The sequence below is a fragment of the Mercurialis annua genome, linkage group LG2 (genome assembly GCF_937616625.2).
Source record: "Mercurialis annua linkage group LG2, ddMerAnnu1.2, whole genome shotgun sequence".
Taxonomy (NCBI): Eukaryota; Viridiplantae; Streptophyta; class Magnoliopsida; order Malpighiales; family Euphorbiaceae; genus Mercurialis; species Mercurialis annua.
In genome coordinates, this window is record NC_065571.1 from 37,714,823 (window position 1) to 37,730,415 (window position 15,593).

Below are 15,593 nucleotides of genomic sequence, written 5' to 3' on the forward strand. Positions count from 1 at the left end.
TTCTATGTGTCCATTAAACAGAATGTCACATTCTGCACTGATTGTCAGATTGGCCTCATACACTTCAATACAAGCAGGTGAGAAAGGTGTATGCCATTTCTTCTCACTTCCCTTATACTTGGCAAATCTAGTCATCACCTTCTTTTTGATTTCCTCTAATAGTGATATGATTGGTTTATCTCTGCAAAGAAGGATCCATGAGTTGAAAGTTTCTGAGACATTATTGTCTATCATGTCACTCTTGCACCTTGCACTGACATATGCCTTACACCAGAATGCAGGATGATATCTTATCAAATCCTTTACTGCTAACTCCCCATGATGTTTAGCCATAGCTTGCAAGTTCTCTTTGAAGTCTTCTTCATATGTGCTCCAGGCACAGATCCAAAATTTTTCCTTCAGCTCAGTCCCTCTCCAATCTTTGCTCCAGTTTGCATAGACATGTCTAGCACACCGCCTGTGCTCTGCTTCAGGGAGAGCCTCCTTTATAGCTGGTACAAGTCCCTTATGAACATAAACAAACATATTACCAAGCAGAAACACAGCAACTCATAGTTGAACTAATGAAAACATAGAATGGTTGTCAGGACATACCTTTTGCATATCAGAAACAAGAGTGATTCCACTGCCATCTTTGAGATTTTGCATAATGATTAACCAATCCAGGAACCATCTCCAATTGATCTTGTCTTCTACATCCACTACTGCCCATGATATTAGAAACATGTGATTATTTCCATCTTTTCCAATGGCACATAGAAGCTGTCCTTGACACTTACCCTTCAAGAAACACCCATCCATACCAATAACAGGCCTGCACCCATTCAACCAACTAGTTTTACATGCTTCAAAGCATACAAAAATCCTCCAGAATACCCTTTTCCCCTGCATCAGCATGTCTGGACAGACCTGTAGCTCACAAGCACTTCTAGGGTTTGTCCTTTTCACCTCAGCTGCATAGGCTTCAAGTTTTTCATACTCTGCAACATAGTTGCCTGCAAGCTGTGTCATCACCTTCCTTTTTGCTCTTTTACACATGGAGTAATTGACATTAACCCTAAGTTCCTCTTTTGCAAACTTTATCAGATCTGGAATCTTAGTTCCTGGATATAGTGTAAGCCTTCTCTCAAAATATTTGGCTAAGAAGTTATAACTACACCTAGGATTTACATAGACCCTCCCACATTGATGCTCATCAATGTAGGTTTTAACCATAAGCTTGTCTTGTGGATTCTCCCTACTAACAAAAAGCAGGAATGGACAATTTTTCTCACAAATAATCCTAAGTCTATTGGCCTCATTCCTCTTAAATGTCAAAGGTTTTTCTAGGGCTATATCATACTTAGCCACAGCCTCCCTCACCTCTTGTGGACTTGAAAAGGTTAAGCCCAAACAAAAAGCTGGATATGGGCCTCTTTCTTTATAGCTACGATGCCTACTCTTCCTCCTCACTGCCTCATCTCTCTCACTATCACTAGAACTATGCTCATCATAAGAACCTAGGTCATCAGAAACAAAGTACTCACTTTCATTTTCATCAGATTGCTCATCAACTTCTGCCCGAATATTATTTCCACCTACTTCAGCCCCTTCATCATCTGACTCATCAGCTAACTCATTTTCACCCAAGGGTTCATTTTCAGCCAGGGGTTCATCCTCAGCTAGGGGTTCATCATCAACAAGGGGTTCATCCTCAGGGAAAGCAGGGGGTTCATTCTCAACACAAAAGTCATGGTCAACAGGGGCAGAGGGTTCATTCTCACCTAGGGGTTCATGCTCATCAGGGGCAGAGGTTTCATTCTCACCTAGGGGTTCATGCTCATCAGGGGCAGGGGGTTCATTCTCACCTATGGGTTCATGCTCATCATGGGCAGGGGGTTCATTCTCACCTATATGAAAGTTTGATGTTTTGGAGCCTGCAAAAGAAATAAATCGGCATGAGTAGGTTTTCTATTTAAAGGAGGCAAATCAAAATTATGAAGCGAAAAAATTTCTTTAGGAGACAAGTCAAAAGAGGTTTGAACGATGGAGGTCCACCAGTTGGTGAATTCCAAAGTGCAGGAAGGGTTGACATCAGGGCGAGACAGTTCGGACAAGGGAGGAAGGTAAGCTTTGTTTAGGCGAGTGATGTATTGAAGCTCAGACTAGTTTTCTATGGAAGTTCTATGGGTCCCACGATTATTGAAGGCGATCAATAAAGGACAGGGAAGGCCTTGACAGAAGGCGAATTGACGAGACATGTAGTTTGGACAATAGGGCTCGACTCCACTTCGGTCGTAATCAAGTCCGGCGATTAAATTCCTCGATTTGAGGGCGCTTCCCCAGTAAGGACCACCAAGTTTCAATCTTGGATCGGCTTGTATGGCTTCTTCCATATTTTCGATATCTCATCCGGCGAGGAGCCAAGATGGTGGGTAAGTAAGTTGTAGAGCAGGGCACATCAGCTCAGGCGATCTAATCGCATGATTGTTGAAGACTTTGAGAACATCAAGTACATGTGGAAGGCGGGTCCTGACCGATATCAATTGGAAACCGCAGAGTTCGGCCTTGATGGGTGGACCAACTTCAAAAAGTTCAGGGAAGTACATGGCGAGCCATAATTGCATAATCTAGAGAGGACCTCCTGGACACTTGAAGACTCTTGGATCTTTGAAAGGAGATGGATAATTTGAAATACGATAAATGGAAAAACCATCCGGAAAATGGAGAAAAGAGAAATTGTGAGTAACTATGAAAACACGCTTCCGCCAATCATTATCCAAACACGGCAAATAAATGGAAGAACGACCCTTCCTGCCGATAGCAAAAACGAAACAGCTATCACACTTCCTTAATTCTAAAAAATGATAAAAGACGTTAAGAGAAAGGGACTGACCCTGAAGCCTACATGCTTCTACAAAAGCAAGAATGACTTTAATAGTCTCAGGATGGAGTTCTTCTATGGCGATTCTCAGATCCCTACATAATTCTATCAAAAAAGGATCTAATGGGAACCGCAAACCAGCAGCAAGTTGCTCTTCAAAAATAATTGCCCTACAAGGCTAACTAGGAGACCCAAAAGCAGGTCTCCCGTAACCAGATAACTTAACTCTATATTCAGACAGGAAATTACACTTAAAGTAAATATCCCGAACTTCATCTTTGCTAAGGCAAGAATCGGTAATGGCCATAAAGGTAAACTCTGTCTTCGTCCTCCTAGCCGCCATTTAAAACGATACAGTACAAACAAATGTTACAGAAGACCGACAAAAGAAGAGGATCAAAGAAGGAAAATTACCCAGAAAATGAAGAACACAAAGAACATGTTATCCAGAAAATGGGAAATAAAGAAAAACGCTAAAATGCAGAAGAAAAAGGGATAAGAGAGCTACTCAAACAACGATGCAAACAAAACAAATAACCCTTAAAATTACTACAAAGATTACCTGGGAATTCAAGCGTGGAGATTAAAGATGAAAATGGAGCAAAGCGACGTTCAAAGCAATATTAAGAAGATGAAAGATGGGAATAAAACACAGATAAACGGTTTAATTATGAGTTAAAGAAGACATGAACAGACACTTGCCTTAAAATCAAAATACAATGAAGAATGAACGAACGATGAAGATGAAAAAATAGAAATCTTGTAGAAGAATCAAAGCGACACGCCAAAATATGAATCGACTCCCCTCAAATAGAGCTAAAATTTACCAAGACATAAATACCATTACTTCAGCTCACTTGCGGGGGTACTAATGATAGATACTGAATCCTACCATAAGTATTATGGAGCCGAGTCGCAAGAGATCCACTCTCAGACGATATCGGTTCCCTGCCCAAAGGGCTAAGCCAGATGAAACCGGTGGCCGAGTCTATGAGATCCGCCTCGACTGGAATACAATCTCAATCCACAAGGAGTATACCGAATCTCTGAGGACTCGGTCAAAGCGCGTCGACCCTGGGATTCAGATAGATCACCAGATCTATAAGGTTTCTCGAATATCTTTTCTATTTGGATACAAACTTCAACTTAGGAAGATAACCTCTAACTTAGGAAGACGAAACTATTTAGAAAGACGTTCCTAAATAGGACTCATGTGTGAATAAGGAATCACACTTCTAATCAGGGTCAAATCCTACTAAATAGGATTCACTTTCCTATTCCAAGTCTACAAGGTATACAATCAACTACTATATAAAGAGATTGATGTAAACACAAAATTACATTCATATACTCAAAACGCTGCTCAAAGCTCAATACTGACTTTGGCATCAGAGAGTTAATCGGACAACCACCATCCGGTTAGCTCCTACCCTGTTTTACAAGTTACTCCACCGGATCAAAAGGCAGACTCGATCAATTATATTTAGTTCTTAAATTAAATTTAATATATATTTTTAATATATACTCCCTCCGTCCCAATAGAGTTGTCCACTTTGAGAATTTTTTTTGTCCCAAAACTCTTGTCCACTTTCAAAAAGTAACTAACTTTACACTTAATTTTCCTACATTATCCCTATTTAAAGTCCACTAATAAAAGTAAATTGCAAGTGGACCCTACATTAAATAGGGGTGTGACAAGAAAAGTAAGGAAAATTTTACAAAAACTATAAACAATGATTGCTTTTCTTAAACTATGTGATAAAGGCAAAGTGGACAACTCTATTGGGACGGAGGGAGTATAATTTTTACTAATTTAATATAAAAATAAAAAAAAATTAATTAATATTTATTAAAAAAAGGTAAAATAAACTCTGCTTAAACTCAATACTGCCTTTAACATCAGACAGTTAATCAGACAACCACCGTCCGGTTAGCTTCTACCCTGTTTTTCAGGTCATACAACCGGATCAGAAGGAGACTCCATCAATTATAAAGAACACCACTGGGAATGCTTTAACATTGTCTCTGCCTTTTACTGATATTTCAATATCGATATACTTATCTTTGAAAAAAATTAATATATTATATTAAGGTCGAAGGTACAAAAATATCCTCATAGTTTTTCAAAAAGTTCAAGACAACTCTTTAACTTTTTTTTAGAAACAAATCGACCCTTAAACTTTTTTTGAACGAAAAAGTTGTTTCGTCCAAAATCTCCTTTAACTAGTGAGGTGGCACATAAGGAAAAATTCGAAAATATCCTCAATGTTTAAAAAACTTATCAATTTTATAGATATAAATTTTTAGCACATTTTACCCTCTTCATCATTTAAATATTAAAATTATTTAATATTTTATATATTATTACAAAATCATATTTATTTATTAAAAATAATTAAAAAAAATTAATTAATTAAATTTGTTTAATGAATTTTAAAACATTAAATAATTTTTTTAATTAATTCTTATTTTATCTCGAGATTTATTATTCCGAAAAAAAATCGTCCAAAAATTTTAGATCCGTAATTCTTCAATCCTGCTACCTCCCTTTCATACCTGACCCGCCGCCGGAGACCCCAACCTTCGTCTGAGACGAAGCTCAGAAACAGATCTCGTCCCCATCGTCTGAGAATCGTGAAACTCTTCGTCTGAGCTCTATCTAAGACGCAGATCTGCGTCTGAGACGGAGCTCAAACACTTAGCTTCGTTTGAGACGAAGCTCTCTGAGACGATGCTTTGTGTCTGAGCTTTGTCTTAGATGAAGCTCAGACGATAAGCTTCGTCTCAGACGAAGCTCTGTCTAAACTTCGTTTGAGACGAAGCTTAGACGATAAGCTTCGTCTCAAACGAAGGCAACTGTTTCCGGCACTATTCCAGAAAGGGGCAGTATCGGTTCCCCAATAGAGGTAATGGTTATGAGGTGGGTGAAGGTCGTGGGTGGAAGGAGGAAAATTGAAAAAAAAATTGTTTGCCGGGAAAAAGCGGAAAACATAGTAAACACCAACAATTAGGTGAAGTAGTACATAATCAATGATGAAAAAAAATCCAAAGACAAATTTTATTTTAGAATAATAATAAATTCAATTTTTTTTAGTTGTGTTTCGAAGTGTTTAATTAGATTTTTTATTCGGCGTTATATTAGTTTTGCAAAATGGTGAGACATAAATAAAATGTGAAATTGATATAGAGGATTGGAAGTAGAATGAGAAAATGGGAGTAAAGCAATTGGTATCAGAATGGTCCAGTGTGAAACAGTTTCATGCGTGGATGATTCGTAGAGGCGTGGATGATCTCTATGCCTGTTCGCTGTTGAGTAACCATAAGAACCCAGCTGACATTGATGTGTACAACAGCCTCATCAGGGCTCTCTCCTCCGCTTCTCCTCAACCTGCCCTCCTCCTCTTCAACGCCATTCAACTCGCCGGCTTGCGTCCCGACTCCTACTCCTTCCCTTTCGCTTTCAAGGCCGTTATTCGACTCCTCGCTTTCCCCACCGGTCTCCAGCTTCACTCCCAGACTATTCGCTTCGGCTTTCACTCTCAGCCCCACGTTCTCGCCTCCCTCATTCACTTCTACTCCTCCTCTGCCCCTCATCACATCTTCCATGCTCGCACCCTCTTCCATCAACTCTCCCTTCCCACCGCCCATATGGGCCTCTGCAACTCCATGCTTGCCGCATATGCCAGGCTCGGCGACATGCAAAACGCACGCCATCTGTTTGATTCTATGCCTCACAGGAATGTCATTTCCTGGACGTCTCTCATCTCTGGGTACGCTCGCTTGAATCGGCCCCACCAAGCAATTGCCATCTTCCGCAGCATGCAGCTTCATAATGTGGAGCCTGATGGGGTCTCAATGGTGGCTGCTCTCTCTGCTTGCGCCCAGCTGGGTGCTTTGGAGTTGGGGGAATGGATTCATAACTACATCCACAAACACGCTCTACCCATCACTCCTTCTCTTAGCAACGCACTTATAGATATGTACGCAAAGTCAGGCAGTATCAAAAGGGCGCTGCTTGTTTTTGAGAGTATGAGGCACAAGACTATCATTTCATGGACCACCATGATTGCCGGACTGGCTCTCCATGGACTTGGAACACAGGCTCTCCATATGTTCTCTCGCATGGAAACCCATCAAGTTAAGCCCAACCAAATTACATTCCTCGCCGTCCTTTCTGCCTGCGCTCATATTGGTTTGGTTCAGCTGGGACGCTCGTTTTTCCACAGCATGACGTCGACATATGGAATTCAGCCCAGGATTGAGCATTATGGATGCATGATAGATTTGCTTGGGCGCGCCGGCTACCTCCAAGAGGCCCAAGAACTGCTTCTACATATGCCATGTCCACCAAATGCGCCTATATGGGGCGCCCTTCTCGCTGCTTCTTATACTCACGGTGATGTTGTGCTTGGGGAGCATGCATTGCACCACTTAATAGAGTTGGAGCCAAATAACAGCGGAAACTATGCACTTCTGTCTAATTTGTATGCTTCTGTTGGTAGATGGAAAGAATGTAGGGTAATGAGGAAGACAATGAGGGACAAAGGTGTGAAGAAGATGGCAGGAGGAAGTAGCATTGAAGTGAACAACAAAGTCAATGAGTTTATTGCTGGAGAGACATCCCATCCTCAGTTTCATGAGCTCTTTCAAGTTTTATGCAACATAAACGGGCAGTTGAGACTTTCTGAGCTTTGGGAAAAACAATTTGTTGAATTTGGAGAAGAAATAGGATGTACATCTGCTTCTACTTTGGCTAACACTTGAGAATTGGCATTGGGACGAGCTTAGTTTAGTTTTGTTTCACTCTGCAAGCAGTTGGGGACTGCTGACTTCTGCCGCGTGACTTGCTTCATATTCTGCTACACGTGCATCATTTTAGTTTCAACCAACAAGGTACACTATTCTAAAATCTATATGCTTATCTTCTGTGTGTGTGTTCAGGGGATGGTATAGCTCTAGATTCCTTACAAGAAAGCCTCCGTAGACTTGTAATTGCTCGTTTCATTGATCACTGTCTTCCCCCTGAACCAATTCTTGTGCACCACCTACCGAAGAAGAGGCTCGTGCAAAGAAGCCAGGTGCTAAGTCTGCTAAGGTTACTGCCTCATTGCATAAAAATTCCTTATATGTTTTATCGAATCACAAATAATAATTGCTGGCAAATAATTTTTTACATACGTATCTAGATAAACAAACAACTTTGTTCCACCTGTATTCATACCTAAATGGCCATGAAAGTTGTAGAAATGTGATTGCTACTTGGTTCTGTTGAATTTGGAATGTTCTTTGGGACTTTAAAATGAAGAGACTTGATTTTCTTTTCATGTCATTTTGTTGGTAACACCACCTTAGTAGTGATAGACTGGAAGTTGGTATCCAGTCCTTAAGGAGATTGCTAAAATACTTTACATGATTCCACAGTTGAAAAGAGGAAGTAAAAGAAAAAAAGCGAATAAAAGGCCATTCATCTACTCCATACAAGCTAATTTAAATTATATCTTTTCGTGGTCAACTATGCTTTATCTATTAATAAAAACAGAATACCATTCTTTCTGAAAGGGGTTAGAATGCAACTATGCTGCAATTGATGTCTCAATTTGCTGTTTTCTAGGATTAAAGGATTCTTAACTTTCCAGAGATAAGTAATAAGATTTCTTCATTTGAAATGATAGTGACTTTCCTAAAATCAGTCTATGTATGGCATCTGCATGTTGAATTCATGTAAGCAATCTGCTTGCTGAATTCTGCATTTTAGAAAATATTATTATAGATCTAGAAGCTTACATTTTAAAAATACTTGCAGATACTCGTAGAATCAGCAACTTTAGAACAAAGTGTTCTAGCAGCAGCAGTGCCTGTGGATGCAAAAAGATTTTCAGTTGATCTACAAGCCGAATTAAATGATGATGGAGAAAAGGACCATAATAAATCGCTGGAAAAACATGCCGGCGAAAAGGTTGTTTGCTTGTTATTTGTTAAACTAAGAAGATGATTCACGTCCTAATCCTTATTCTCACTTTTACAGCGCATACTTGAGGCTTTGGAGCCTAATTTAGATGGAGAGGCTGCAGAAAATGACATAGTTGTTTGGCGTGCCAATTTCGAGGAATTTATAGGCTTAGGCATAAGGTTGGTAATTGGTTTCTCTTGTGACTTTTTTTTATATTTAAACAAATGGGAGCACGATTTCACCTATAATTTGGTGTGTGTTTTAGAAATTGGATTTGAAATATCAGTTGTTTCCTCCCCAATAAAGTTGTAAATGACTAAATGATAATGTTGTTTTCTTATGAGTCATTAGCAAATCTCGGACTTCTCTTCTTCCTGTTTCTTGTAGGTCTTGAGTTAGACCTAAGCTCCATTTCGTCAAATAAGGTAAAAGGAGGTCTACATAGCTCTTTCAGGAACCAACTTATTTATAATAGGAATTGGAGTTCCGTTCATCCTTCGTCGAACTATTTCTCCTGATGTTAAAGCAGCTCCGGTGCTTGTATTCATGGGAGTCGCCCTTTCTATCGCGGCTTCACCCGTCTTGGCTCGTATTTTGGCAGAACTCGAGCTTTTGACAACCAATGTAGGTCGAATGGCAATGTCTGCAGCAGCAATAAGTGATGTAGCTGCCTGGATTTTGCTTGCTGTTTCCCTTGCTCTCTCTGGAACTGGTCGTTCTCCCCTTACATCGTTATGGGTACTTCTAGCTGGGTCTGGATTTATAATCTGCTGAGCACTGATTGTCCCTCCAGTGTTTAAATGGATGGCTCAGCGCTGTCCTGAAGGCGAGCTTGTGGGTGAAATGTATGCCTGTGCTGCATTAGGTACTGTTTTGGCAGAGGCGTTTTACGCTGGTGCTATTGGAATTCATGCCCTGTTTGTTGCATTTGTGATGGGAATTTTGATCCCTAAAGATGGACTGTTTGTTGGTGTTCTTGTTGAAAAATTTGAGGATCTCGTCTCTGGCCTCTTTCTTCCATTGTACTTCATCTCTGGTGAATTGAAGACCGATATAGCCACAGTTCAATGAGCTCAAAATCCTCGTGATTTCCCTTCTCATTTCAGGACAGTTTTGGTTCACAGTATTCAATTTTTTTAGTCATTAAAATGTTCAGCAGGAAAAAATTGGAGCATATAGTTTTTGAACGACTTCACAAGGATTTATGCTCTTGATAGCTCCAAGATCTGCAGGTCCCTAAATACGAAAAGAAAAAGGGATTGGGGGGCAAGTCGGGCGAAAGAGAGAGAAAGTCCTTCTCACTCGACTTGCGCGAGAGCGAAGATTCCTATTGTTTTTTTTCCAACTGGGATTAGTGAGACCCGAAAGGTAAAGGCAAAAAATCTAAGACACTGTTAGGTGACCTGCCATCTACGACCTGAAATTGCTTTCATAAAAATTCTCGTAGAATCGAGAATGAAGTGTATTCAAGATTTATAATTAAATATACAGATTGGGATGTACTAAATCAATAGATTAAGTTTACCTGATGCACATCTAGTAATTTTGTATCCTCTTCTTTGTTTTCTGGACTTTTTCTCAATAAAATATGAGGTGATCGCAACACAGAATCGCTCAAAAAATATCCACCTTTAACCCTTTTTACAATTATACTTGTTGTAGGAATTTTTTCAATTTTACCCTATTTTGGCCTTTTGTGTTTCAATTGAACCCCATATCAAAAATATTGTCAATTTAATTAGTTTAAGGATGAAAAATTCATAACAACTAAATTGAAAGATATTATCATATTCTATTCTATTTTAAAAATTATAAACAATTTTTTAATCTTTTAAAATTTTCAAATAAGTCTTAAATAAATAATTAATTAACTTTTTAGATTTTATTAAATACTAGATACACTAAAATTTTAAATTTTATTAAAACCGATTTCACCGCGATCCACCGGAAACCGGAAACCGGAATTCCTTCTCTAATAAAGGAGATGTTGCTCCTTGTTCTCAAATCTAAGAATGAGCAAGAGCAGCTCCTTCACTAACAAGGAGCTGCTCTTGCTCCTTCTCAGTCCTTAAGCTCCTTCTCAATGAAGGAGCTATTCTTGCTCCTTCTCATATCTGAGAAGAAGCTTAGCAGCTCCTCTATCGGAAAAGGAGCTTCGACGGGTCGGTGGAAGGTCATTGTCTTTTTTTTGACATAACGTTTTTAATATTTTTATAAATCTATTTCGTGTAAAGGGTATTTTTTTTAACGGTTTTGATTTTAAAAAATTATTATTCCCTCCGGTCCATAATATTTATCGCATTTGAAATTTCTTTTGGTACATAATATTTGTCACATTAGAATTTCAAGAAAGCATTGATTGCTAATTTCCTAAAATAATCCCTATCAATAAATACTTTGTAATGTTAAAAGAACTAGTCAAATATAAAACAAGTGGTAATTAATATGGATAATTTAGTAAAATTATACATAAATCAAGACATATTTATTATTTTCTTAATCTATGTGAAATGGCTAAATGCGACAAATATTATGGACCGGAGGGAGTAATAATTAATATAAATTAAATAAAAAAATGAAGGATTATTTTAATTTTTTTTTCAAGTGAAAAGAGGTTAATTTAATACTTTGGAATACAATTGAAACACAAAGGGGAAAATAGGATAAAATTGAAAAAATTCCTACGTTGTGTATAATTGTAAAAGGGGTTAAAGATGGAAGGCTTTTGAGTGATTAGTTCTTGTTTTGAAGACAACACTTCATTTAATCAATATTTTTCGTTTTGAAAACATTTGGGATATTTACCTTTTTGTTCATTTTTAACATATGAAATACTCTTTCGCGCGCCGTGTCAATGTTCCAGCTACTTAAATGATTTTAGAGTCCTTTATGTAAGATCAATCATTTTTACACCAATTTTCAAATGCTTCCTGGCTGTATTCTGTTGTATTATGAAAACTGTTTGCCATGTCCCATGCCACCAAATAACAAGATTTGGAACTGCTACGAACTGAGCAGTAATCTGAACGATCATTACCTGAATAAGCCAAAGGATGACTTTTTTTTTCTTTTTAATATCCGTAAATGGTTTTCCAATAAACTATGTGAGTCAAGTTTCTCTTCAGAAGATAATCATCTACAAATCAAATTGAATCGATAATTACCTAAAAATCAGTTAGTCAATTTTATTTTTTATTTAAGGGTCACAAAATGTTTCGATTCAATCTTTAGATAACATGTCAACATTTGTTATTAAAATATGTAGAATAAGCATTAGCATGATTGACATGTGGTAAAATTTAAATTTATTTTAAAAAATGACCATTCACACAACAAATATAAAATCGAGCTAAATGGCAGTGTGTATGAATTTTCTTTTCCAGAAATCACCAATAAAAAAAACTGTTAAAAGTGTCGTTGGTACGAAAAGAAAAGCTTCTCTTGAAATTTCTGAATATTAAGAAGTTATGGAGGATAAATCGATGAAGGTATTGTTCATTTAATTTTATTTTTTATAATTTCTTTTTTTGACTTGTAGCCATGGTTTTCTGTTCTGTTGTTGTATATATTTTTAATATTTTTTGTTATGATTTTCATATGATTTACTAATATTTCCCTTTTACTTGTTGATAAGTTATTGATATAATGTTGACATACTGTTGATTGGAACAGGCACCTAAGACTAGGCAACTTCTAGTTTTGTAAAGAAAAAATCTTTTCACTGAAACCTTTGAATCTGAAAAAGTGTTGGATGATGGTTCCATCAAGGTATTACATTTTTATATTTTTTAAAATGTTATTTCAACTTCACTTCTTTAACTTATAATTTTAAATTTTATTTTTAATATATGTGTTGACATGCTGTTTATATTATGTTGACTTGTGTTGATTTTGATTGAAACTTAAACTTATTAACTTTATGTCATTGCTGTTTTTATGCTGACTCTGTGTTGATATGTTGTTGATTTTATGTTAATATGTTGTTGACAGTCATGTTGATAGACTCTATTTTTAATTTTTAAGCTATTACTATTATGTTTATTGATTGAATTTATTTTTGTAATAATTTTGGCTTATTTCCTTCTTCTTTTTTCCAATAGATGTGGTCTCCTCGTTGGAAACTTGAAGACATTCCTACCACAAGGGTTGACCATTGTTTGAAGTATAAAGTTGTTGATCAGTTGAAAAGCCATTTGTCGAAAGCACGGTTGGAATTGTTCAAGGATACATGTTTTGGATTTGTTCTGGATATAATTAAACGGGACTAAGAAAAAATTGGAATTAAAAATAAGATTAAGTCCCTAAGAAATTAGAAAATGGAATTTTACTGCCCGAAAAATATTAAATAAATAAATTATTGACGTGAATCAATAATTAAGAAAATAATATTGATAATTTGGATATCAATATTCATAAAATAAAAATAAGGACGAAAAAGTGACGTAAATCGTCGTTTTCGCTCAAATTGGAAAAAATTGAGCGTTTTAGCCAAAATTTGGCAAAATCAATTGGGGGAGCCTAAATAGTAAGTTGGCAGAAGAGTATTATTTATTTGAACATAAATAATACGAAAATATATCGAGATTTAACGATTGAGTGATTTTTGGACTAAATTGAGCAAAGAAAAAGCTTAGGATTAAATGTTGAGGAGGTGACTTCATTAAGGGTTGGAGTGCACTTTTTGTCATAAATATATATAGGCTTAATATTGAATATTTCCAGCATTTTTACACATAATTCTCAGCCATCTTCCACCTTCTTCTTCCTCTTCCCTAACCCTTTATGCACTCCAACTTCAAACCTCCATATCTCCTTCATTTCTCAACCAAATTTAGTGATCTTGGCGTCTATGGAAAGAGGAGAGGAAGGGCTACACATTGATACCAGAAAATCAGAGAAACATTGACATCTTAAGGTGAGGTTTACTGTAGCACGAATTCTGTTTTTGGTGAGATTATTGTTTGATGATGTATTTGAGTTTAGAATTGATAATTAGACTTGTATTTGATTTGTTTGAGCTGAATTTTTGGTTAGTGAAGGCTGATATGGTGAGGTATGAGAGTTGTGAGTATATGTATGTATTGGTTGATGATAGGTGGCTGTAATTTTTGGCCATGGTGGCCGCGCTACTCACCGTGCCGAAGCACGGTGAGCTGCTGCTATGAGCAGCAGCCCTAGTGCGACGCACCAGGGCATTGGCCGGTCCCTCCCCTGTCAAAACAGGGGAGGGCTAAGATAGAGAGGGAGGAGGCTAATGTCACCCTCCATTCGTGTTTGAATGCGTAACTGTTTCGATAGTTAACGGAATTACGAAACTAGGATATCGAACTAGACGTAAAAACAGTTTTTAGGATAAAATATTAATGAATTATAATTGAAATTGGATAAATATTATGGCATGGTTAATAATTGATATATAGGTTATTATATTAAGCTATAGGCTGTTTTAGATCGATTAAAACGTTAAAAGATTAACCATATAGTCGATGTTTAAACATAGAAAGTAAATGACGTAACTTACGTTAAAAAAATGCAATATCAAAATTGATAGTAAAATGTTTATAGAGAATGTAATAGGGCTGTTCTAAGTTGATTATAAAGTTATTGACTTACTCTAATGTTTATGCTAAGCAAATTTTAAATGTTGATTATTGTACCGTATTTGAACCGAGCAAGAATCGATAGATAACGTATAGCGAATTAAGTGCGTTTGGACTAAGGTCAAAGGGGTGAACCTAAAGTAAGGACACTAAGGATTGTATTTGTTGTTTTAAACTCAAAATGTTAAGGAAAAATATTAAAGTCAAACATTTTGAGATTTAAACACGAAAAGACGAATTAACGTAACAATGCGACGAAGTGAATTTAGACGTTTGAGAGTTTATAGGATTGATTGGGCATTATAGATGGGCTGAGATTAAGAAGACTTAACTTAATATAGTAACTGAGTAGTTTTGATTTCGTAATGCCAATGTGATTTAAATGCATTTTTGAACCTCGTTTGTGACAGACAAACCGAGAGGCGGCGGGATCGACGGTTTTGGCCTAGGAGTATTCGGCCAAGACTAATGTGTATAAACGATTTGGATTGGAAAGCATGGAGTGAGTATACTTTACTCTCGCGTATTATTACGCTATAAGAATATTATTTAATATTTAATTTATAAGTTATAAAAACACATCGCATTATATAATCATTTGTTGTGTTTGAAATTGTATGAACTAAATGGTTATTCTACCGTGAGATACACGGAATATGATTTACTATATATATATATATATATATATATATATATATATATATATATATATATATATTACATTTGATAATTAAATCACGTATTTATTGATTATATATTTGTGAATGAATTACATTTTGGTGTTAGATCGAATTATATATTGTTGTTGCTATTTGTTCTATGTTTGAAATTTTGTATATCGTTTTGTTTTCTATTTGTTCTATGCTTGAAAATGATGTGTGATCCGAAGAAACAAGCTACCTATTGGGCGTCAATAGGCCGTGTGATCACCGGTGTCTATAAGAGTCTAGATACGTGTATATAGAAATGTTTGATATGAGCTCATTAAATGTTGATCATAATTGTGATTATGAAGTGGAAGGAGGATTATGTTTAGCAGATATGAGGTAACTCGGTGGAACTATATCGGGACCCGTATCTAGTGAGTAACTCGGTTGAATTGTCTCGGGACTCACACCTTGGGATTAAGCAGTAGCATGAGTAACTCGGTTGAACTATCTCGGGACTATGCCACGTGGTA

General features: G+C 36.8%; 1 protein-coding gene across 3 annotated transcripts; it reads left to right on the forward strand.

The window, feature by feature from the left end:
* The first annotated feature begins 5,372 nt into the window (after window positions 1-5,372).
* Window positions 5,373-10,363, forward strand: LOC126669191 (pentatricopeptide repeat-containing protein At5g56310). Of its 3 annotated transcripts, none has more exons than XM_050362591.2 (4): window positions 5,373-7,958; window positions 8,667-8,819; window positions 8,889-8,992; window positions 9,201-10,363. In XM_050362591.2, the coding sequence occupies exon 1, from the start codon at window positions 6,074-6,076 to the stop codon at window positions 7,625-7,627; it is 1,554 nt and encodes a 517-aa protein (XP_050218548.1). In that variant the 5' UTR covers window positions 5,373-6,073; the 3' UTR covers window positions 7,628-7,958; window positions 8,667-8,819; window positions 8,889-8,992; window positions 9,201-10,363. The 3 variants fall into 3 exon arrangements, with proteins under 3 accessions (XP_050218548.1, XP_050218549.1, XP_050218550.1); XM_050362592.2 differs by having other exon boundaries at window positions 5,373-7,941; XM_050362593.2 differs by having other exon boundaries at window positions 5,373-7,756.
* The last annotated feature ends 5,230 nt before the right edge of the window (window positions 10,364-15,593 follow it).

Bases quoted from the DNA above. Each gene is read 5' to 3' on its own strand.
- LOC126669191 (XM_050362591.2), top strand. From the start codon at position 6,074: ATGGGAGTAAAGCAATTGGTATCAGAATGGTCCAGTGTGAAACAGTTT.